General features: G+C 47.0%; 1 protein-coding gene across 1 annotated transcript in view; it reads left to right on the forward strand.

The window, feature by feature from the left end:
- The window catches only part of stxbp4 (syntaxin binding protein 4), a gene marked incomplete at its 3' end in the record, with an annotated part of 76261 nt that overhangs the window by 32865 nt on the left and 20235 nt on the right, over positions 1-23161 (forward strand). Inside the window, exons 17-20 of the mRNA XM_056297618.1 lie at positions 6521-6697; positions 9150-9266; positions 15494-15543; positions 20175-20311. Coding sequence (XP_056153593.1) covers positions 6521-6697; positions 9150-9266; positions 15494-15543; positions 20175-20311 — 481 coding nt within the window. The remainder of the gene's footprint in view (positions 1-6520; positions 6698-9149; positions 9267-15493; positions 15544-20174; positions 20312-23161) is intronic.

A 23161-nucleotide genomic window follows, 5' to 3' on the forward strand; every position in this document is an offset into this window, starting at 1 on the left:
TTCATGCACTTGTGCACACAAAATGAGACGAAACCTCGTTTTCCCCAGCCCACAGCAGCGCAACACAAAGACAGAAACAGACATTCAAAAACTACAAGAACACCTAAATCCAAACTAACACATATAACCAAAGTAAACAAAAAAAATCATTGTCCAGGAGAACGAATGCCATCCAGGATGACTGTTGGAACTGCTGGTCTGCATGGGCTAGCAGTTAGCTTAGCCTGCCCTGCTTCCATGTCCTGTCAGACCGCACTCGGTGTTTCCTCTCCAGGCGCAGCTCCGGGCAGGGCTGTGGTCCTTGGGCCCACCGGACGCTACAGACCAGGCTCCCTCAGCCGATCCAACGCCAGCTCTCCCAGCCAGACACCTTCGACACACCTCCCCGCACTCCACACGACGACGCTAAAAACACAGAACAAATTCATCATAAGATGAGAACAAATTCATTGTAAGCGCACAATGACAACATAAAGTGGCTTTCTTCTTCCATCCATCCATCAACCTCAGGTGTCCTAGCTGCTGCCCTCAAACCTGGGATTCAGTTTCCCTTGCTGCATCTCTGTGTTTGTAGAATACCAACGCTCTCAGATTTTCCCTCCTGTCTGTGTTACCTGCCCCAGACTAACGCACAGTTCCACCCACAGTACAATGCATGGATACTACCTACCATTCAGTAGGTTTTCCTCCTGGCGTTCATGAGAGGATCATATCACGTACTGTAGCGTGATGAATTTGCAACTTTGCTTGAAAAGGGCCATTATCTTTGGGCTAATGTCGAGTATCGCTTTACGCCACCAATGCCCCGCCGCTAATGAGAGTGCAGTACTCTCGGTCCGTCCCGCCCAACAGCGTTTGCACAAGCAGCTTGGGATCCACCGTATTTATTTCAACGAGTCGAGGGTTAGGGTTACCTGTTGTTGTAAATATGGCAATAGCGCGAGGAGTGGTACGTAGCGGTCCCCCACCCGCAGAGGTGACAGCTTCTAGTTGTAGCAGGTGTCCCTTTACTGACCTCCAACTTACGTAACTTCCATTCCAAAGATGTCACCTTGGGCCCCAAACACTGACCAGAGATAAGCCGTTGATTTTCCAAAACCAGATAGACAAAGTTAAGCATTTGACGACTTGAACTGATGCGAGGAAAGCGACTAATTTTAGCCGTGTTACATAACGTCCTGTTTGTCTGGTATGATCTGTCTTTTTCACTCTCTCCCTCATCACTCTATCCCTGCAAGAGGTGTTGCGGGGCTTTGCCGCATAATCTCCCCTGTATAGGCAGCAGTTAGTTGGTCATCTCTCGAGTGAGTCGATAGACACCTATGTATTTGTGCGTGACTGTGTGCAATATTTCAGCAGCTGGACAAAAGGCACGGCTCCGAGAAGATTACACGTGGAGAAATAAATACCGTGAACGGCATCCAAAAAAAAAAAACAACAATTAACAAAGGGAGACAGAGAATTCACATATGGGTTTAATTCTAAGTTGACGTGACAGAGGTGCTCGGTCTGCAAAAGGACAAAACAATTTTGAAGAATCAAAATGTTTATTTTCACCCTGATGGAGCATAATGGCAAACTGACTCAGCTTGGGTAGTATAAAGAAACAGATGGAATGAAACTTGAGTAATACATTGGAACCATTGGGGAATCTGTAGCATTGAGGGAGGTTGGCGCAATGACCAGGGGCCCCATGTATCAATTGTTACTATGGGCAAATTTGCGCGTACACACCCATGGGATTTTTTTAGCCCTGAAGTTTGTCTGAGAGACCAGTATAGAACCTGGGTAACCCCTGAATTTAGACACCGACTGGCTAATGCTGATGCCTTTGCAGGCCTGGGTGATTGCTCGTTGCAAGAGGTAGACAATAGATGTTAGGAGGAAGGAATTACAGATAACCATCATGCTTTGCTGATGACTGTCAGACAATCCTGAGGGCTAAAAAATTCCATGGGTGTGTACGTACAAATTTGCCCATAGTAACGATTGATACATGAGGCCCCCGGTCGAGATTTAGTGGCGTGCACTGTGTTGGCTGGAGTTCAGACCCAGCATGTATGATGTACAGGAAGTCCCCGGCTTACCAACGAGTTCCGTTTTTCAGCCTGTTCGTAAATCGAATTTGTATGTAAGTCGGAACAGTGATGTACAGGTCACATCTAGCGTCGATTACTCAAACTTTTGTCTTAGTATATATTTTATCTAAAACATCATAAATATAATAATAAAGTAATAATAATAATACATGTAACAGTACAGTATTTATTACTGAGAGAGAGAATGTGTGTATAGGTATAAAAAACATTAAAGAAACATTTCAACCCACCTGCCGCTGTCCCCGGAGCGGGTTGCGACCGGCAGAGGCCGGCCATTTGACGCCAGAAACGACAGCCCGCTTTTTTTGACATGTTCCCCCTTTTCTCCCCAATTGTATCCGGCAGATTACCCCACTCTTTCCGAGCCGTCCCGGTCGCTGCTCCACCCCCTCTGCCGATCCGGGGAGGGCTGCAGACTGCCACATGCCTCCTCCAATACATGTGGAGTCGCCAGCCGCTTCTTTTCACCTGGCAGTGAGGAGTTTCACCAGGGGGACGTAGCGCGTGGAAGGATCACGCTATTTCCCCCTTCCCCCCGAACAGGTGCCCCGACCGGACAGAGGAGGCGCTAGTGCAGCGACCAAGACGCATACCCACATCCGGCTTCCCACCCGCAGACACGGCCAGTTGTGTCTGTAGAGACGCCCGACCAAGCCGGAGGTAACACGGGGATTCGAACTGGCGATCCCCGTGTTGGTAGTCAACAGAATAGACCGCTACGCCACCCAGATGCCTACACATGAAAAATCTGAGTCAAAACAGCGCACACAACGTTTACGCGATCTGGCTTAAAATGGTGATGACGGCGTGGCGTTGTTCTCCCTCGGGCCGACGAACCGCCTAAAACGTGCAGTGTTTTGAGCGTCGCGCAAAGTAGTCCGTCCGTTCGTTAGTACGAACCAGTGTATAACTCGTTTTTTTTTTTTTAATAATAGGCTTTACGGAGGCCTGTTTGTAAGTACGGGCGTTTGTAAATCGGGCGTTCGTAACCCGGGGACTACCAGTAGAGAAGTGTATTGAATTATGTGCCATGTAGTGTGTGTACTTTTTCTTTCCAGCCCGACTCCACAGCAGCTGATTTTACTGATTAGTTTCCCCCGTCTGGCTGAATGTGTGTTAATCAGTGACATCAGCCGGTGTGGTGTTTGGCTGGGGGGAAAACCCTGCATACACATGGCCTTGCATGGCACATAATTGAATCTCATATACGGTGTTGAACAAGCAGCTCCAGGCCACCCATGGACCAACTGCTGAAACCCATTTAGCTGCAGGCCAAAATAATAAGAAATAAAGAAATAAATCAAAGACTCATGTTAACGCTAAATAAAAATGTCCTGAGCGATTCTGACATGAAAGCAAATATTTGTAAACTGGATGATTTTTTTTTTTCAAATTTAAAAAATGAAAGGAAAAACCCGAATGCTTGACCCCTACAGTGAGGGGGTCCAGGGGCTCTGTTATGCTGCGGGGGACATTTTCCTGGCATGGTTTGGGTCCACTTGTCCCCTTAGAGTGAAGGGTCACTGCAAATCATCCATCCATCCATTATCCGAACCATTTATCCTGCTCTTAGGGTCGTGGGGATGCTGGAGCCTATCCCAGCAGTCATTGGGCGGCAGGCGGGGAGACACGCTGGACAGGCCGCCAGGCCATCACACAGGGCCCACACACACACACTCATACCTAGGGGCAATTTAGTACGGCCAATTCACCTGACCTGCATGTCTTTGGACTGTGGGAGGAAATCCATGCAGGCACGGGGAGAACACGCAAACTCCACACAGAGGACGACCCGGGATGACCCCCAAGGTTGGACTGCCTCGGAACTCGAACCCAGAACCTTCCTGCTGTGAGGCGACCGCGCTAACCACTGCGCCACTGCAAATCAATACAAACTTATTCTGAGTGTTCACCTTTATCCTATGATGAGACATTTCTATCCTGACGGGAGTGGTCTCTTCCAGGATGATAATGCCCCCATCCACAGGGCACAAGGGGGTCACTGAATGGATCGAGGAGGATGAAATAATGACTGTAATTAGACTTTCTACTGATGACCAGAAGACATTGGTCATCAGCATTCATAGTCACTCTTGAAAATTCCTGGACTTAAAGCTGCAGTAAGTAACGTTGAACATTCCCATGCAAATCCTTCCACCTCTCTCTGCTGCCTCGTATCACTCTGCTAAGCCCCTCCCACCAAATGACCTCCGCATCACTCTTCAGCCACTCGTGTACAACCAGGAAATGTCCAAGCGAGACTTGTGAAACTTGCACCATAGTTGATAATCTATTCATGTAAAACTCTTTCTTTTCAGCGAATCTCTTAGTTCATGTGAAGCAGCCATTTCCAGTTGGTCTTGTTGCTTTTTAAGGTCACGGTTACAACCACAAGCGACTGGCGGGGCAGGGCGGACACGAATTGATCGCATAAACATGCATTTGTGTTTGTAGAACAGCCAATAGGAATGCCCTATATCTGAAATGACCCGTGATTGGCTAAAATCTCCCATCCGGGGCTAGATGTTTTGCAGAGCCAAGAGGTGGTGCAGTAGTCTAGTTTTCTCTCAGACCTCTTGAATTACAACATGCTGAAAGGTTATGATGGAATTTTTGCCCAATGATGCCATCCATCCATTATCCAATGATGCCAACAAAGATCAGCTTTAAGAGAAATGCTGCTATGTCATATTTTGACCACTTTAATAATCAGAAACATCATTGCTTGTCACGTGCAGTAAGTAAGGCACCGTGCTAGAAGTCTTTTAAAGTCCTGATTGAGAGGTAAAAGACTCGGCATCACACATTTAATGACTAACTTTTGCCGGTTACAGTCGTAGAAAAGTACATTTGTTGGGGCTCCAGTCATAGAGGTGCACACATTTGCCGACAAACTCAACATGCCAACGTCATCTGATCAAACATGTTGATGTTACGGTGATGGATCCGACTGGTCAAGCGTTCGATTGGGAGGCGAGTGATTTGTCCCTGTGATGGCCTGGCGGCCTGTCCAGGGTGTCTCCCCACCTGCCGCCTAATGACTGCTGGGATAGGCTCCAGCATTCCCGCGACCCTGAGAGCAGCATAAGCCGTTCAGATGATGGATGGATGGATGGATGGTGAGTGATTCGATAGTATTAAAAGTTTCTGCACACCCCAGGATGACGTGTGCCAACTAGCAATGGTGACCTGCCCTATTTTGCGCAGACCGGTGCAAAATCTCCATGATCTTGAAAACAAGTCATCATGGCCAAATGGGGGCTATAATTGGCCTTTAAATCACCTAGCGTGTTCCCGGCCTTATCCATAATCCACTTAATGAGAGCTTTCTGACCTATGCATGTGATTTGTTTGCAAATCTACCTTCAACATTGTGTAAAGATGCCAGAACCAAAAGAATGAGAGAGCAAGGAAGATCAGCCGCTTGGTCACCGCCGGAGTTGAGACATAGCAGCCGGTAAAAGAACAGCTAGCCACAATCAGCATTCGGCATAGGTCTTCAGTAAGACTGATTGAAATAATTTAAACCAAATGGGGGGGGGGGGGTCCAAATAACATTGCACCACTTACCACTGAAATATCAATTTCACTTTGGTACATTCAGTCCAATGTTGTATTACTCACCAATGCTGCACGTATTTGCCATGCCCAGATCGAAGTGACCTTATCAGTGGTAAAAAATATGCTTAATAATGACATCTGCGAGCATGCCCTGGTAAGATGCTACTGGAAAATGTGGTATTTCTGCCAAGTACCCCTCAGGGCAAAACAAAAAGGTCCATCATGTGGCAGTTTGACAAAGATGTTCGCTGACAGTCAGGAATGCTAAATCATGACTTGAGCACCTTGTAAAATTTATGAGGGGCAAGAGGTACTTGTGATGATCCGAAGACACCATTACCCCCCTTCCCCGATACACTGCCGGCTAATTTGGCTGCTCATTTGCTGAGCTATAACAGTCATTTAAATAAAAACGACTGTCAGCTTTAATAAGTATCTTTACCTCACCCATACGTGTGCTCTCCTCCTGTAGTGAGTGTGTCTGAATGTGCGCTTGTGTGTGTGCATGCAAGAATATATATATATGTGTGTGTGTGTGTGTGTGTGTGTGTGTGTGTGTGTGTGTGTGTGTGTGTGTGTGTGTGTGTGTGTGTGTGTGTGTGTGTGTACTTTCAGAACATCTACTAGACTGCATATGGGAATTGCCCTGCTTCAGCCTTCATAGCTTCTGCTATAAATATTGCAAAATTGCTGACTCCCTCTTTCTCCTCTTTCCTTCCTTTTCTCGCTCCCCTCTTTTCCCTCCTCTTCTCCCTCTGTAATCCTCTCTCCCCTCCTGTCTTCCCATTTGATCTGTCTTGAATGTCCTCCTCTACTGTCCTTTCTTCATTTTTTAATGGGTACGGCCGCGTGCTCGGCAGGAGGTGAAAGCCGGTGCAGAGGAGAGCAGGGTGCTGCGGAGCCGGGTTCAACTGGCTGAGGCAGCCCAGAAGCAGGCACGGGGGATGGAGATGGACTACGAGGAGGTCATCCACCTCCTGGAGGCCGAGATAGCCGAGCTGAAGACCCAGAGAGCGGAGCCGCCAGCCCAGCCCAAGGTACCCCCCCCCCAAAAAAAAACAAAACAAAACACCCCCCCCCCCGCACTAAATAGTTTTCTGAGGGTTGCATCAAACCGCATGTCTGATCACGGTTTGAACTTTGCCTCACCTTTCTAAAAAAAAAAAAAGATGGGTAAAAAAATGTGTTAAAACCTATTTTTTATGGTTCATTTAGTTTAATGAGCATGAAAACCCATGCAGTTACACATCCTCACACCTGTCAGCCTGCAGGCAGAGCGGCAGTCTTCTACTGCTGGTCAATGTGCAGCTTGACAGATGAGCGTTACGTGTCTTGCTCAAGGGCCTCTATAGGAGGAAAGGGGTTGGCAAGAGCCTTTTTTTGTCCATATTCTCCATCCAGCGTATCTTTAAACAGGTTTAAGATAGATTAGTGCTGCTTTTTCTTCCTTAAACCCAGTACTGCTCGTGCGTCTCCAGCTCAGCACCGTTTTACCTGAGTTCAGCGAGATCTCTTTTTGACTAACATGGGACCAGCGCTGGTGCCAGCTCCTGAGCCTAATCTCAAACTGTTTTGTGTGTTTGTGCCAAAAAAAAAGTATTTCTCAGCCTGGAAAATTCTGCTCCTCGCTGACCCCATTTTACCCGCTGGTCTTGAAACAAGGAGCCTGTGACGTCGAAGTGACAGGGGTAATGTTTTCACCACCCGAAACACCAGTTTGTAGTTTGGCAGTTTATGATCATCTAATCCACTTCACCACAATGTCACCCAACCAGTATTTGATAGCCTCTTGAATTTGAATTTGGAAGCTTTCACTGATGAAAAATATAAACACACGCAGTAATCCACCACGGCGCTGAAGTTTAGTTATGAATATTTCAACAGAAGTATGATCCTCCATTGTAAACAGATAAAGTAATGATTGGAATAAGGACGTTCTGGGTAGGCGGCGACCTGTTCATGCACACCACCGATACCCCGGATTGGTGTCATGCATGAACAGGTCAAGAGTTACTGGGAGAGTAAGGCAATCCTTAAAATATTTGACATTGCTTAAAATAACTTGATTTTGGGGTGTCTGGGTAGCATAGCAGTCTATTCCATTGCCTACCAACACGGGGATTGGCGGTTCGAATCCCTGTGTTACCTCCAGTTTGGTCGGGCGTCCCTACAGATACAATTGGTCATGTCTGCGTTGGGAAGCTGGATGTGGGTATGTGTCCTGGTCGCTACACTAGCACCTCCTGTGGTCGGTTGGGGCACCTGTCCGGGGGGGGGGGGGATAGTGTGATCCTCCCACGCGCTACATCCCCCTGGTGAAACTCCTCACTGTCAGGTGAAAAGAAGCAGCCGGCGACTCCACATGTATCGGAGGAAGCATGTGGTAGTCTGCAGCTCTCTCCGGATCGCCAGAGAGGGTGGAGCAGCGCCCGGGATGACTCAGAAGAGTGGGGTAATTGGCTTGGTACCATTGGGGAGAAAAAGGGGAACATATCAAAAAAAACAAAAACAAAACAAAACTGGATTTCTCCAAAAAAGGGTCGCTCCCGGGACATTGTATGAGTGGATTCTTTTATTAATAAATTCGGAAGAGGTTATGTTGGTACTGTACAAACAACATCAGGGTAGCACCGTCATCTTTATACGTAATCGACTGCTTCTTAGTCGCGGGGTGGAATCACGGGTTGGTTCATAGAATAGGCTCCCTGGTTCCCTGGCAGAGCTAAGACCAGCCCTGTGTCAATGGAAATGGGGTACGATAACCTCACATCAGTCAACCCCTCCACTTAAGTGCCTGAGGTCTGCCCCCCCCCCCAAAAAAACTCCTGTTAGTCTGTTCCAGGCTCTCTGTTCCATCCTGTTCAGGTTTTCACTCCTCCCTCCAGCACAGTGAAAACTAGGTCAGTGTTTGCTTTGTATTATTCAGTGACAGGGCTGCTGAGCAGTGCTGCTTTGCTCTCTGACGCTGCCCGTTTCTTGCCAAATGGTTATTTTTAAAAATCTGGCTAGCAACCTGCAGGTCAGCTGGCCTGTGTGAATGGAGATCAACGGTTGAAGGCCGGTGATTTTGGGGAGAAAAGCTGAAGAGCCGTGCCAGTTTTGATCCGTGGGAATGTTTTCAGAAGTTATCATTTCTAATCGCATGAGTGTGGAAAAAAGTGCTGACTCGTGTATTTTCCACCGAGCAGAGGGAGAAAACATTTTGGGGTGAAATTGTGGTAATAAAGTGTTCCCTACCGTTATCCTGCATCAAGGATCAGATTTCAAAAATCTACGCAAACCTCTGACAACAGTGCACTCTACTGTAAAAGCCAATTGACTTGTCACTTTTCCATATGTGTCAAGGACCGGTCCAAAACACGATGCCGATCGACTCACTGGACTTTTTTCAGCCCGAATCACAGGCTCGTTCTAGAGAAAAGGTGCATTTCTCCTCTTGCATTCAACAATTTCTTTTTCTTTCACTGTGCTTTTTCTTTTTCACCCAAGGAGGAGACGGAGGAGTTTAAGAAAAGAATGGCCGTCCTGGAGTGTCAGCTACGGAAGAGTGAAGGGTCCAAAAAGGGCTTTGAGATGTCCACAGGAAAACTGCTGAAATTTGTGGAGGTACAACTTCATAGTACAGCCCGAGCCCTGACGAGATACCAAAACACTCCAAGTGCTTAACCCTCTTTATCGCCGCCATCTTTGATTTGGGTTGAAAGGGATATTTTATTTTTATGCATGCTCAATAGACCAGGTAAGGAAATTGAATCAGTTCATCTGGACCCAACGTTTACTGGGAGAACATTTCATCACTCATCTAGTGAACCTCTTCAGTCTCAGCTGACTGCAGGTATCCCCACTCTTATACAGTGGCACAACGACCGAAACCAATGATCGGTTTCATATGCAAATTGCCGTGACCATTAATTAGAGTTTCAATGGCCATGTGTACTAGTCACAGGGGATTGGGGAATGTTTGCAATCACAGCATCGTCAGATGGCGACAGATGAACTCTTAGCCTCCCCCCACATAGATGGCCTCTCTGACTCCTCAAGAGGCCATCTATGTGAAGAGGGAACGACCATCCCTGAACCGGGAGGGGGGGGGGGGGGCTAAGAGTACATCTGTCGCCATCTTACAGTGCTGCGATTGCAAAAATTTCCAAATCCTCTGTGAATAGTACACATGGCCATTGAAACTGTTGTTAATGGTCACAGCAATTTGCATATGAAACCGGTCGTTGGTACCAGTCGTTATGCCAGATCATGTTTAGAAGGGTGGGGACACCTGCAGTCAGTTGAGACTGAAGAGGTCACTTAGGTGAGTGATGAAACGTTCTCCCAGTCGTGCTCAGATGAACTGACTCAACTTTCTGTGTAAGGGATATTTTAGTTTGCTAGAACATCTCAGCTTTTAACAGAATAACCTTTCAACTCTCACATCAATCAAATTACCTTATGTTTCATGAACGTGATAAACAAGAAAGTCTGAAAAGAAAAACACTCGTGAATCTAACCAACATGTAGGAAGATGAAAACCAAACAAAAACCGAAATAAATGTTCTTGAAAACATCAATTGATGAATGATGAAAAATTCATAGAAATGTTTGGTTACACTTTACAATAAGGGTACCTTAATTAACCAGTAATAAACATTAATTAACAGTTAACTAATGTATCTAGTAATTGTTAACTAATGGTGTTTGTTTACTAACATTAGTTAGTACCTTAATTAACGTTTAAACCCTTAATAAGTGTTAACAAGAGAAATTTGTTAATGCGCATAAGGGTTAGGGTTAGTTAATGCTTATTGCTGTATTAGCTAATGTTAATAGGGTTAGCTAACTGTTAATTAACTGTTAGTTAATGCTTATTACTGCATTAGCTCATGTTAATTAATGTTAATTAACTGTTAGTTAATGCTTATTACTGCATTACTACTACTACTACTTTCGGCTGCTCTCGTTAGGGGGCGCCACAGCGGATCATCCGTTTCCATCTCTTCCTGTCCTCCGCATCTTCCTCTGTCGCACCAGCCACCTGCATGTCCTCCCTCACCACATCCATAAACTTCCTCTTTGGCCTTCCTCTGTTCCTCTTCCCTGACAGCTCCATATTCAGCATAATGCTTATTACTGCATTAGCTCATGTTAATTAATGTACCCTTATTTTAAAGGCTTGCCAAATGTTATATTGTACTCAGGTCAACCAACATGTAAGTATGTTAGTGTGCAAATGTATTTACTAAATCTAGTACAAGTAGCAGAATATCTGCAAGAGCCAATTGGCAATGTCATTGTTGTTTGAAATTCACACAGTATTCGATTATCCCATCTATTCCTCTTGTCCTATGAATTACTGACAGGGACTCGAGAATGACAGATACGCAACACGATGATGATTGTGGTGTTCCACAGTTGTGGCATGCAGCACTGGCGTGTTGATGCCGTGGGCACCTCGTTCCAACCGAGCAGCTGCAGTCAGGCCGGGGCCAAGGCCTCTGCAGCCTCGCCACCCCACCGCTCCTCTGACGAAATGAGGACTGGGGAGAGATGTACATGTGTCACAGGAAGTAGAAGCGGTTCATCTGGACACACCGTTTATTGAGAGAAACGTTTCGTCATCATCTAAGTGACCTCTTCAGTCTCAACTGACCGCAGGTATCCCCACCCTTATACAGTGGCATAACGACCGGAACCAACGATCGGTTTCATATGCAAATTGGCCAGCATCTGTTTGGTTTCCCCGATGTCAAAGTCACGGCAATCCTCTCGGGCACTTAAGTCATGAGAGGTGATAGATTGTCTGATGCTGTTAGAACAGGACTATGCTATTGAAAGAATGTTGTACCATAGATTATACCCAGGGGAAGCTACACCTAGTCTGTATGCTTTACCTAAAATACATAAACAGGACGTGCCATTACGGCCTATTGTTTGTATGATTAACTCAGTGACCCATAACATCTCTAAGTTTCTGGCATCTATTCTTAACCTGATGGTAGGCAGTAATGAACATCACATTCAGAACACAATGGATTTTGTGGATAAGATGAGGGACATCATTATGGAGGGGGATGAAACAATGGTCTCTTATGATGTTAAGTCACTCTTCATGTGCATTCCTGTTGATGAAGCAGTGGAGGTGGTCCGTATGACATTACAAAATGACCCCACCCTTAGCAATAGGACCACCCTTAACACGGACCAAGTGTGTCTGCTCCTGAAACTGTGTCTTCAGTCCACGTACTTCACATACAGGGGGCAGTACCATAGGCAGAGACATGGGTGCGCTATGAGTTCCCCAGTTTCACCTACAGTGGCCAACTTGTACATGGCCTGGTTAACAGGCCCTGCCCTAACCAGGCATTTGTCAAAGCCAGGAAGACGCCCAAACAGTGCACCAGCCGATCGAAGAGAGAAAAAGGACAACAGCCACCTAAGTGTAAACCGGTGGGGTTTCCGTATGTGGCGCGAGTGTCGGAAGAGTTGAGACGCGTATTTTCCAAACACCGCATCTCAGTTGCTTTCAAACCAAACACGCTGTGCCAGAAATTGGTCCACCCCAAGGATCGGGTCCCCCAGGCACAAACAGAGCATTATAGTGTACGCTGTTCAGTGCCGGGAGGATTGCCATGACTTGTATATTGTGGAAACTATACAGACGCTGGCCAAGAGGACGGCACAACACAGGAGAACTAACACATCAGGCCAGGACTCCACAGTCTACACCATCTACAGGCCAGTGGCCACTCGTTCAAGGATGAGGATGGGCACATCCTTGATAGGGAGGAACGCTGGTTTGAACGGGGAGTCAAACAGGCCATCTATGTGAAGAGGGAACCACCATCCCTGAAAATCTGTTACCATCTTACAATGCTGTGATTGCAACTATTCCCCAATCCTCTGTGAATAGTAGACATGGCCATTGTAACTCTAGTTAATGGTCACGGCAATTTGCATATGAAACCAATCGTTGGTTTTGGTCATTATGCCACTGTGTTGTGTATAAGGGTGGGACACCTGCAGTCAGTTGAGACTGAAGAGGTCACTTAGACGAGTGATGAAATGTTTCTCTCAGTAAACTTTGTGTCCTGATGAACTGACTCACCTCTCTGTGATGTTCTTACCTGGATTATCGAGCATGCATAGAGACAGATGTACATGCGACGGCACATGATGTTGGCCGAGGCTGAAGTGCGACTTGGAAAAAGAGCGGGATGAGTCAATCCAACTCTGAGCAAAGTTGGTAACGCGACGGAACAAAATGTCTTCCGCGGTTTCTGCTAAGTTTATTTGATGGGTTTGAATGGCAGCTGTGAACCTTAATCATTCAAGTCAAATGATACTGTGCAGATTTGACTTTTAGGCTTAATGATTGCCAGTTTACTAGGACTGGAAACCGGCAGGTACCTCCCGATTCAATGCTACAACAATATTTTAGTGTCAGTTCGATACATATTGGGGTTTCTCAAACATCATGGTGCTGTAAATTACTGAGATGTGATATTACAATTTTGAAGGCTCCAGTCCCTCTTACCTACAGCAAAATGTGAAAACTGCAGTAATCCATGGAAAATGTAAAACAGAATGCATTTATTTGGCACGTCCGTGTAGCGTGGCGGTCTATTCCGTTGCCTACCAACACGGGGATCGCGGGTTTGAATCCCCGTGTTACTTCCGGCTTGGTTGGGCGTCCCTACAGACACAATTGGCCGTGTCTGCGGGTGGGAAGCCGGATGTGGGTACGTGTCCTGGTCGCTGCACTAGCGCCTCCTCTGGTCGGTCGGAGCGTCTGTTCGGGGGGAGGGGGAACTGGGAGGGCATAACGTGATCCTCCCACGCGCTGGTGAAACTCCTCACTGTCAGGTGAAAAGAAGCGGCTGGCGACTCCACGTGTATCAGAGGAGGCATGTGGTGGTCCGCAGCCCTCCCCGGATCAGCAGAGGGGGTGGAGCAGAGACCGGCACGGCTCGGAAGAGTGGAGTGGGGTAATTGGCGGGATACAACGGGGAGGAAAAAGCAGGGGGGGTGGGGATTTTGAATTATTGTAATGTTTACTTGGGGAAGCATTCAGACTTGTAGAAATCAGAATTTCTTTACTGAGCAGCACCAATTAATAACCGCAGTTTTGTTGTTTTTGAAATTAAGACTTGAATCAACAAGTGTTGAACGAGCACCCCTTGGGAATATGGGTGGCACATAGACAAGCCAAGACAAGTTAAGGATACAGGGTGTACTGATACAGCCAAACTGTCACCGCCACAGCAAAAACAGAAATTGTGAAGTTTCTAACACCTTAGCTGTGAATTTTCACAAGATGAGCGCAGCGCTGCTCTCGGGAAGCGCTATATGTCCTCGCCATACATGTGCTGCACAGGATGACGGTGGAGGAAATCCCTGCTTTCCCTCCCTCACACCTGCCGCCGTGTCTCGGCTTATGGACACACTAATGCAGAGGTGACGCTGACATTTTAGATTTCAGTCATTTAACTGAGAAGCTTGATCAGAGGACGTGCCTCGTATCTCTTAGAGGATCTACATGGAACTGTGTGACTGCCGCCTCGATGACTGACTGATAGCTTGATCAGTGTCTGCCTGATGCCCTGAATTCCCGAATGTATATAGCTTTTTTTCCCGGAAACTGTCAATGGTGTTGATAAGCCCTTTTAACTAGCACTTTTCAACAGCATTTACGGTTTCTGGGAGCTGCGTTGGTTTTTCACATGGCTGCTGAGCAGTAACGGTTGATTGGACGACCATTTCAAGTTGTCCCCCATTATCCAAACCGCTTATCCTAATCAGAGTCGCAGGGATGCTGGAGCCCATCTCGGCAGCCATCGGGCGGCAGGCGGGGAGACACCCCGGACAGGCCGCCAGGCCATCGCAGGGCTTCACAGTAAGAAGGTCCTGGGTTCGAGCCCCAGGGTAGTCCAACCTTGGGGGTCGTCGTCTGTGTGGAGTTTGCATGTTCTCCCCGTGTCCGCGTGGGTCTCCTCCGGGTGCTCCGGTTTCCTCCCACAGTCCAAAGACATGTAGGTCAGGTGAATCGGCCGTACTAAATTGTCCCTAGGTGTGAATGTGTGTGTGTTGGCCCGTCCAGCGTGTCTCCCCGCCTGCCGCCCAATGACTGCTGGGGTAGGCTCCAGCATCCCCGCGACCCCGATTAGGATAAGCGGTTTGGATAATGGGGCGAAAAAAATATATAACTTGAAATGGTTGTCCAATCAACCGTTACCGCTCAGCAGCCATGTGAAAAACCAACGCGGCTCCCAGTGTCTCCACAGCTGTTGTAGGAGTAAATCTGACACCGTCAGGACTGTAGCCTTAAATCCCCGTATACGTCAACACAACACAGTACTCAAAAGTTACCATGAACAAGAAACACATGGGAGAGACACGGATATGCCGATCTGATGGAGCCCCGCAACATTTCATTTGGCATTTTGTGCAGCGACAGAACGAGAGCCAATCAAGGCCGTCATTACTTCTGAGTGCAGACACAGGAGGAGCTGGTACGTGGGCACTCGCATCCAACGCGGGCTCTCCTTTTAATGATTATGGGAGCCGCGCTGATGCGATTAGACGCAGCCAAACGAAACAAGTCTTTCCACCGTCTCGCTCCTGGACCGGGACTCTTCATTACGTAACGCAGAAAGGCACCGACTCCTCTGCACTCGAGTCGACGGCACACACACAAAAGAAGAAAAAAAAGGATGCAGAGAGTGACCAGAGGCAGCGCCTTTTCATGAAACAGAATAAAAGCGCGTCATTCAGCCCTACAATGATCAGTGACTCAAAGTGAAGTCTGGCGTTTCATTTTTTTCTTCCTTTCTTTCTGTCCGCAGAACGTTCAAGAGTTTCTTCTTGAAACCCAAGGCCCCACTAAGAGCCACAGGTAAGCGGGAGCAGGGTTGCGGCAGGCGTCGCTGTGTTTCAACGCCGGTCTGTATAATAATCCTTTCAATGTGTCAGAAAGTGAAAGAAATTTAGGGGTGTGTGTGTTTCCCCCCCCCACCCCCCCCCCCCGTGTTTGTGAGAGACAGACGCAGAGGCAGAAGGGGGGAGAGAGAGTCTTGCTGTTGAATTCATTAGAGAAGCGAGCTCCGCTAATGGTTTGGATTGACATTACAACACCAGGCTCTGCCAAGACGTTTAGGCGGTTGCCAGTGGCAACCAACGGCGGGAGAGCTTTTAAAACTCTTGCCCGGATTCTCCTTGCACCTTTCCACTGAAGCAGAACTTCCAGATAAAATTCTCATTATCACCTCCTTATTTCTGGGAGTAGCTCGCCGACAGGGGCTTGGCTTCACCTCCCCTTTGCGGGGGTCTCATTAGCCTCTTCCCCCCCACGGCGGCGCTGAGTGAAACCCCGGGACTGCTCGGGGTGCTAGTGACAAAAGAGCAAAAAAATGCGCCGTTAGGTTGTTAGGAGTGACAGCCGCGGCGAGCGAATGGGCTCTCGTTGCCGTCAAGTCACAACAGGAATTGCGGCATTGTCTCGGGGGGGCCGAGATGTAGAAACACGAGTAATGGCGTCGACCTTGCCCGGCTCTTGTTTGCCGGTGTATTGCAGAATGCATTGGAACAATGAGCCCTGCAAAACTCTTGTGGATGACATATCGTCTAAGCATGTATGCCAGTGTGTTGTTGCACAGCGTTTAATGTGTGTATGTCATAAGCTGATTTTGCTGTTTCTATTTGGTGCATATACTGCAGGTGTCTTGTGTATTTTCTTTTTGTAGATTTTCGTGCGTGTGAGTGTACTTGTTGTGCATGCATACGTGTGTTGTTCTGCATGACCTTGTTGGATGAGTGCGTCTGTGTGGCCTGTATAGCCTTACAAGTAGGCATATAATGAATGTGCTTGTTGGGGTGTGTTTGTCCGTTATTTTTTGTGTGTAGTGTCTGTGTGTGTGCATGCATGCATGGGTGTGTGTGTCATTTTTTTTATGCAGAAATGCATGGAATAGGTATATATATTTAAGCTTCCTATGTATGCATGCCTATATATACATATACAGTACAGGTATCCATGTGTGAGGCTACTTGAATGTGCATGTGCATGTGTCATTGACCTCAACACCTCTGTGGGAGTCGTGTAATGAGGGACCCTGCAGATAGCAGAACCCATTAGCCCGGGCTCCACTCGCCCCATCCACAGCCCCTCAAACCACACCGGCCCAGCACGACACAGCCAGGCCCAGGTAGCAGAGTAATTAAGGACTTTAATGGCTGCCCACAAGCCTCGAGCCAGGGCACGGCTTACGAAACACGCAGTTCTGACATTATTACACTTTGCAGGAGCCTCCGCGAGGATTGTTCAGTTTTTTTTTTTGATGAAATGCGGTCAGTTAGGATTTGATCTGGCGAAGCTCTTATCTATGTAGGTCACATCATTTACTTAAGGAAAACCAAGAGGTAAAAACGCTCTGTTTAATGAGCTGCGACCGTATTCCTTACATCCACCTCGCTTTCTAACACGGCTTTGGTTTAAAAGCTTTGTATGCGAACCGACTGCTAAAAAGAAAACTTCCGGCGAAGCCATGTAATCCTCCGGGGTCAGACGCTACACGGAGGATCGTGTTTATTATGAGACGCGGTCGCATCGGCAATTTCTTGCCGAAACACGGGGTTAGCAGCTGCTCGCGTCCTCTAAAAATTGACCTGTTGTGTAAGTCTGATTTGCCAAATTAGGTGAACCCGATACCTCCTGCCTGCGCTTTTTATTTTTCTCTAGGTCAGTGGAACACTTGAACATGGCTTTCATAACCACGGCGGCCCTCAATGTGCGGTGGTCTTTTTCTGCTGTTCTCACCTCACCTATGGAAATGTTTCTAGGTCACTCGTCACCGGAAATACAGGCTGGCCAGTTGTTGAATGGGGCCGGTTAATTGAATCGTAGGCGAGAGGCGTCGTTAGCCTTTGTCAGAAATAAATTACTCTCTTCTGTGCGTTCCCTGCCAAACTAATGACTCCGCGATAAGGCTGAATATTGCAGGCGGCGGGCGCACACATTAGCACCATCAGTCTTTTTGACATCAGCAGACGTTTTAAGTTGGGGAGGAAGACGAAAGACCGTGCGACGCACAAACCCGAAGACCCCTGAAGAGTCGGTGGAAAAGAGATTTTATTTTTTAGGTCAGATGTTACGAGGACCCAAAAAAAAAAAAAGGGGGGGGGGACAAAGGAAAATTTTGAAACCAAGATTAAATGCTAGATTTTATCATACTCAGAAAAAAATGTTTGAGGATGTGTCATTTACTTGAATAGAAATGAAAAGGAAATTAAAAAAAAAGAAAAACTAAAGAAAAGAAAAAGAAAAGAAAAAAACTTTTGAGGATGTAGCACTTGCTTAAATGAAAAGAAAATAGAAAAAAGAAAATAAATAAAAAAAGAAAAACTTTTGAGGATGTATCACTTGCTTAAATGAAATGAAAATAAAATGAAAATAAATAAAAGAAAAATAAGAAAAATAAAAGAAAAACGTTTGAGGACGTATCACTTGCTTAAATGAAATGAAAATAAAATAGAAAAGATAAAAATGAAATAAAGAAAAAAAGAAAGAAAAAATGTTTGAGGATGTATTATCTACTTAAATAAAAATGAAAATGAAATTAAAAAAAGAAAAACTAAATACAAGAAAAAGAAAAGGAAAAACTTGAGGATGCATCACTTGCTTAAATAAAAATGAAAAGAAAAGAAAAAAATAAATAAAAGAAAAATAAGAAAAATAAAAGAAAAACGTTTGAGGATGTATCACTTGCTTGTTGAATAAGGGTTAATTTTCCTGTCTATGCAGTTATTGTATATTTGCAATAACCAGCACGAAATCTACCCTTCCCCTATGTGTACATATGAACATCCAGTCCTCATTTATACACCCTTGCATCTTACCTTGTATTTACAACCACATGCATGTTATTGTATGTTTTGTGCTCGCGCACACATGTGTGTGTGTGTGTGTGTGTGTGTGTGTGTTTGTGTATTTTCCAGCAACGCCGTGCTCCACGTTCACACAGTTTACACACATTCACACCTGTGAGATTCTCAGTGAAGCTGCAATCATTTCAGTATTTGTATATGAGCAATGGGGCGTTGAGTGCCTTGCTCAAGGCTACCTCCGTGGCAGTTATGGAGGGGAGAGGAGCGGCGCCAACCCACTCACTTTCCTCAAATGCTCCCCATGCATTTTGCATGTTGTTTTTCTGGCTCACACGCACATGGAGGGAGTTACAATGAGCACAACACAAGAAGGCATAGTTGGATAAGAGACCATGAGTTTGGTGTGACAGCATGATCATGAGCTTGTATTGTGTAATGCTGAAGAAAAATATCTTCTGCAGTATTACTGCAGGGTAGAGCCAGGATTAATTTGTGTGGGGGGGGGCAGCATAGAGACACAATAGCAGATGGATTCAGATACAAGACGGTCATATTTTCAGTTGCAAGCAGGGGTCACATTAACCGAGAATTTTCGGTCATTTACTGAATTTTAAAAGGGTTGATGATGGATAATTCCAAATGCCTTCCATCATTTCGACAGAATTAATGAATCAGCGTTGTTGGCTTTTTGAGAAAACTGACTTATGATCCTGTCCGTTGTGGCGAGGACACACTAGAGCGGAGCCAGTACTGCATGCCAGAATGTATATTTATGATTCAAAAAGGGTACGCGAGTAACCGTCTTTGCTAAGGCACTATCGAAACATACTTGGGAGACAGTTGTTTTGCTGTCTGTCTGTAGCATGCTACCGCCATTTAAGAGCTTATTCAGTATTGGAGACACTTGCATGTGAGGTTCTTGTATGAATAAATTGCCATTTCTTTATTGTTACCATAACTTTATACATTTTTGTTAAGCACAGCCTATGACCTATTGTAGCAATGGTGTTATATAATTGTATAATATTTTAACCATTAAAATCCACACATGCCGGTTCGAATCCCTGTGTTACCTCCGGCTTGGTCGGGCGTCCCTACAGACACAATTGGCCGTGTCTGCGGGTGGGAAGCTGGATGTGGGTATGTGTCCTTGTCGCTGCACTAGCGCCTCCTCTGGTCGGTCGGGGCGCCTGTTCGGGGGGGAGGGGAACTGGGGGGGAATAGCGTGATCCTTCCGCGCGTTAACGTCCCCCTGGCGAAACTCCTCACTGTCAGGTGAAAAGAGGAGGAGGCATGTGGTAGTCTACAGCCCTCCCCGGATCGGCAGAGGGGGTGGGGCAGCGACCGGGATGGCTCGGAAGAGTGGGGTAATTGGACGGGTACAATTGGGGAGAAAAGGGGGGGGGGGAAATCCAAAAAAAAAAAATCCACACATGCACAAAATATAATATTGGTAAACATGGAAACAACAGGGGAAATAGACTGTAACAGAATTTGTACAACCCTGTCCGTCACAGTGACAGATCATAATTAATTACAGCACAGCCCCTGATTACAAAAATCTACACCACTGATCCATAAGGTAGCTTTACCTTTATTTCCCAACATGCTAACTTCTTGTTCTCTTAATGGGTCTCTGTGCAGCTCCGGAGATGTGAAAGCTGGGGGCCCGTCCCAAAGTCTGGCCTCCCGCTACCGAAAGAGCCCCTGGACCGTGGCCACACTCACCCAGGAGGCAAAGGAGCTAACTCGGACTGTCAGGGCCATCCTGGAGGCCGACTGTAAGTGAGCTCCGCCCGTCTCTGCTTGCCTCGGCGTACCATGTGTCCTGCATGCCCTCTTCCTCGCCCTCCTCCTGCTCTCCGTGTCTCACCACCGTGCTGCCCGTGGGTCCCGCATGCAACTTCCTGCGGATGAACTGAAAACCAAACCGAACTGTTCCACCTGCTGTTGTGAGTGACTGTCCTCCCCGTTTCAGTGCTTACCTTCTAGAGGACGCGACTGTAAGAGAGCAAAGCCGGCCAGTTTCTAGAGAACGAACGCCTCGGCTCCTAGCAGACACCGGCGAGGAAACCCAACAGCAAAACTGTCCCGAGTTGTGAACCCCGACCAACACTTTCCCTCCCTAGGACTTGTGGCTTCTGTTTGCATGAAACGTGGCCCTGTTTCTGCAAAGCGACGGATTTCTCACTTCACACACTTGACATTTGTCCACAACCTATGGTAACGCTTCACCTCTTCCTGCGGAAAAGTATTTTGTGGTTTATACTGTCGTGGGTGTAAACGTTAGACCGTTAGGATGCAGCTCCCACGGCCCCCGGCGCTACTTATCCTACAGCTGTCGTATTCCTCCACACCAAACGGGGAATCCATTTGGAAATGTAAATTGTGTCCCTCTCCATCAACTGCGCTAACAGAATTAGCATTTGATCAGTAAGTGTCGATTTAGTTTTACCGTCTACAACTCAAAAACAGTAAGACAAGCTGCACAGTAGTAAGATAGACCTCATGGATGCCTACACCTCTGTGCAGCCATCAACACGGTCCATTGTGTGCTGGCACAATGATACCGTCAGTGTTTAACGAAGACTGGATTTGTTTAAGTTCATTGTGTATGAGAGGGATTTTCATTGTGAAGAGTTCATACAATACCACGGAGTACCGCCGATACTTTCCCGCAGCAGAATACACAGATTCACTTACAAAGAATTGGGTAATTGTAAAGGAAAATGTTCCCCAGCCTATCTCTGCAGCATAAATGGATTGATACCTTTGGTTGACGGTCGATGTTATGCAACATTTCACATTATATTTTCGCTATTTGCCGTAGCTGACGCGCCGATCCAGGGCTTCTTGCACAAATGTTAGATTGTACCATAGCTCGCTGCCTCACTAATGTCATTATCTGGTTCCTGTTCGTCTTTGTGTCTGAGTGGCAGAACGCTTGTGCTTGTACCGTAGCTTAGACTGCACAACAATGTATTGAAGCATCGCAAAGCAATATGAGCACATAATCCTCAACAGAAATATCACACACACACCTACACACCCTCACCATCAGCAAGGCGAGGGCAAGGTACGTGATCAAAAGAGGAAGGGAAGAGATGAGGGGGGCGTAACATCCACGCTGAAAGGCGGTTATCGCCTTGCTGAAGACCGATGAATCAATGTCGAGGGTAAAGTAGGCCGTAGTGCTTCTGAGCCCGGAGGTCTGGAAGCCAAACACTTTACAAGCACCGTTGGATGGCTTATTGAATGCAGAACAGATGTGTTTCTGGTTCGCAAAATTCCATCCGTGTTTATTGCATTTGTGATAAATGCATAGTGCCTCTTCCAACAGCTTCAAAAATTGAAAATAATTTTTTTCCTCCCCCCTTTTTCTCCCCAACTGTACTTGGCCAATCACCCCACTCTTCCCGAGCCGTCCCGGTCGTTGCTCCCACCTCCTCTGCCCATCCGGGGAGGGCTGCAGACTACAACATGCCTCCTCCGATACATGTGGAGTCGCCAGCCGCCTCTTTTCACCTGACGGTGAGGAGTTTCGCCAGGGGGACGTAGCGTGTGGGAGGATCACGCTATCCCCCCCCCCCCCAAACAGGCGCCCTGACCGACCAGAGGAGGCGCTAGTGCAGCAACCAGGACACATACCCACATCTTCCCACCCACAGCCAACTGTGTCTGTAGGGACGCCCGACCTAGCCGGAAGTAACACAGGGATTCGAACCGGCGAGCCCCGTGTTGGTAGGCAACGGAATAGCCCGCCATGCCACCCGGACGCCCCCAAATGCATAGTGCTTTTGAAACAACATGTACTTGTAGCATCTAGGCCTCTTCCAATAGATTGAAAATTGGGAGCTAAATTCTCAAATAATGGTGTCAAGCTTCACCAGCCGGGTGTGGTTTGCTGCTGCGGTGGGAGTACGCATCACCACAGGGATGTCGCTTCGCTTTGGGGTGTTGTTAGCCCGAGTAGCATACCACCGCTTGTCTGTAGCCTTTTTTTTTTTTTTTTTAAGTATTCTACCTCAATAAAACCTCGCCTGAAGATAACAAAAGTAACCGATTCCCCAGGGGACTCGTCCTCCCCCTGCACCATGCATTCATCCCATTCCAGTAAACGGAGCGATGGAAACGGCCAACGGAGGTGGAGGTCTCCCGGTTCTGATACAAGTCCCGCGCTTAACATTTTGGCCTCGTCGCCAGGAGCTTCCAGCGCTCCGCCTGACAAACAAGGATTAAGAGACAGAGACGAAAGACTGGGAGGTTAAAGAGTCACTTAGTCGGGCAATTTACTGTGACCTGGGGGGGAACGTTGCGTGACTCACAGCGAGGCCATTACCGTCGAACTGACAGTCGCAGAAATGTGGGATTACCATAATGACGGTCCACGCTGGACTCCCTAGTGGTCTGCAGCATCGTCTTCATTCGTCGTGTGCATAAAGCATGTGAAAACATTTTTTTTTTTTTTTACAATCTTGGAGAGTGATTAACGACATTAAATTGGCGTCTACTAAAACGAAAAACCTCGGGGGGGCGGGGGGGGGGACAACTTGATGTAGGCTCACTTTCGTGCATCAGTTCAGTCACAGGGATCTGTTTTTTATTCTGACTTGTTTTATTCGTTTTATTTT

Source organism: Lampris incognitus, chromosome 17 (genome assembly GCF_029633865.1).
Source record: "Lampris incognitus isolate fLamInc1 chromosome 17, fLamInc1.hap2, whole genome shotgun sequence".
NCBI lineage: Eukaryota > Metazoa > Chordata > Actinopteri > Lampriformes > Lampridae > Lampris > Lampris incognitus.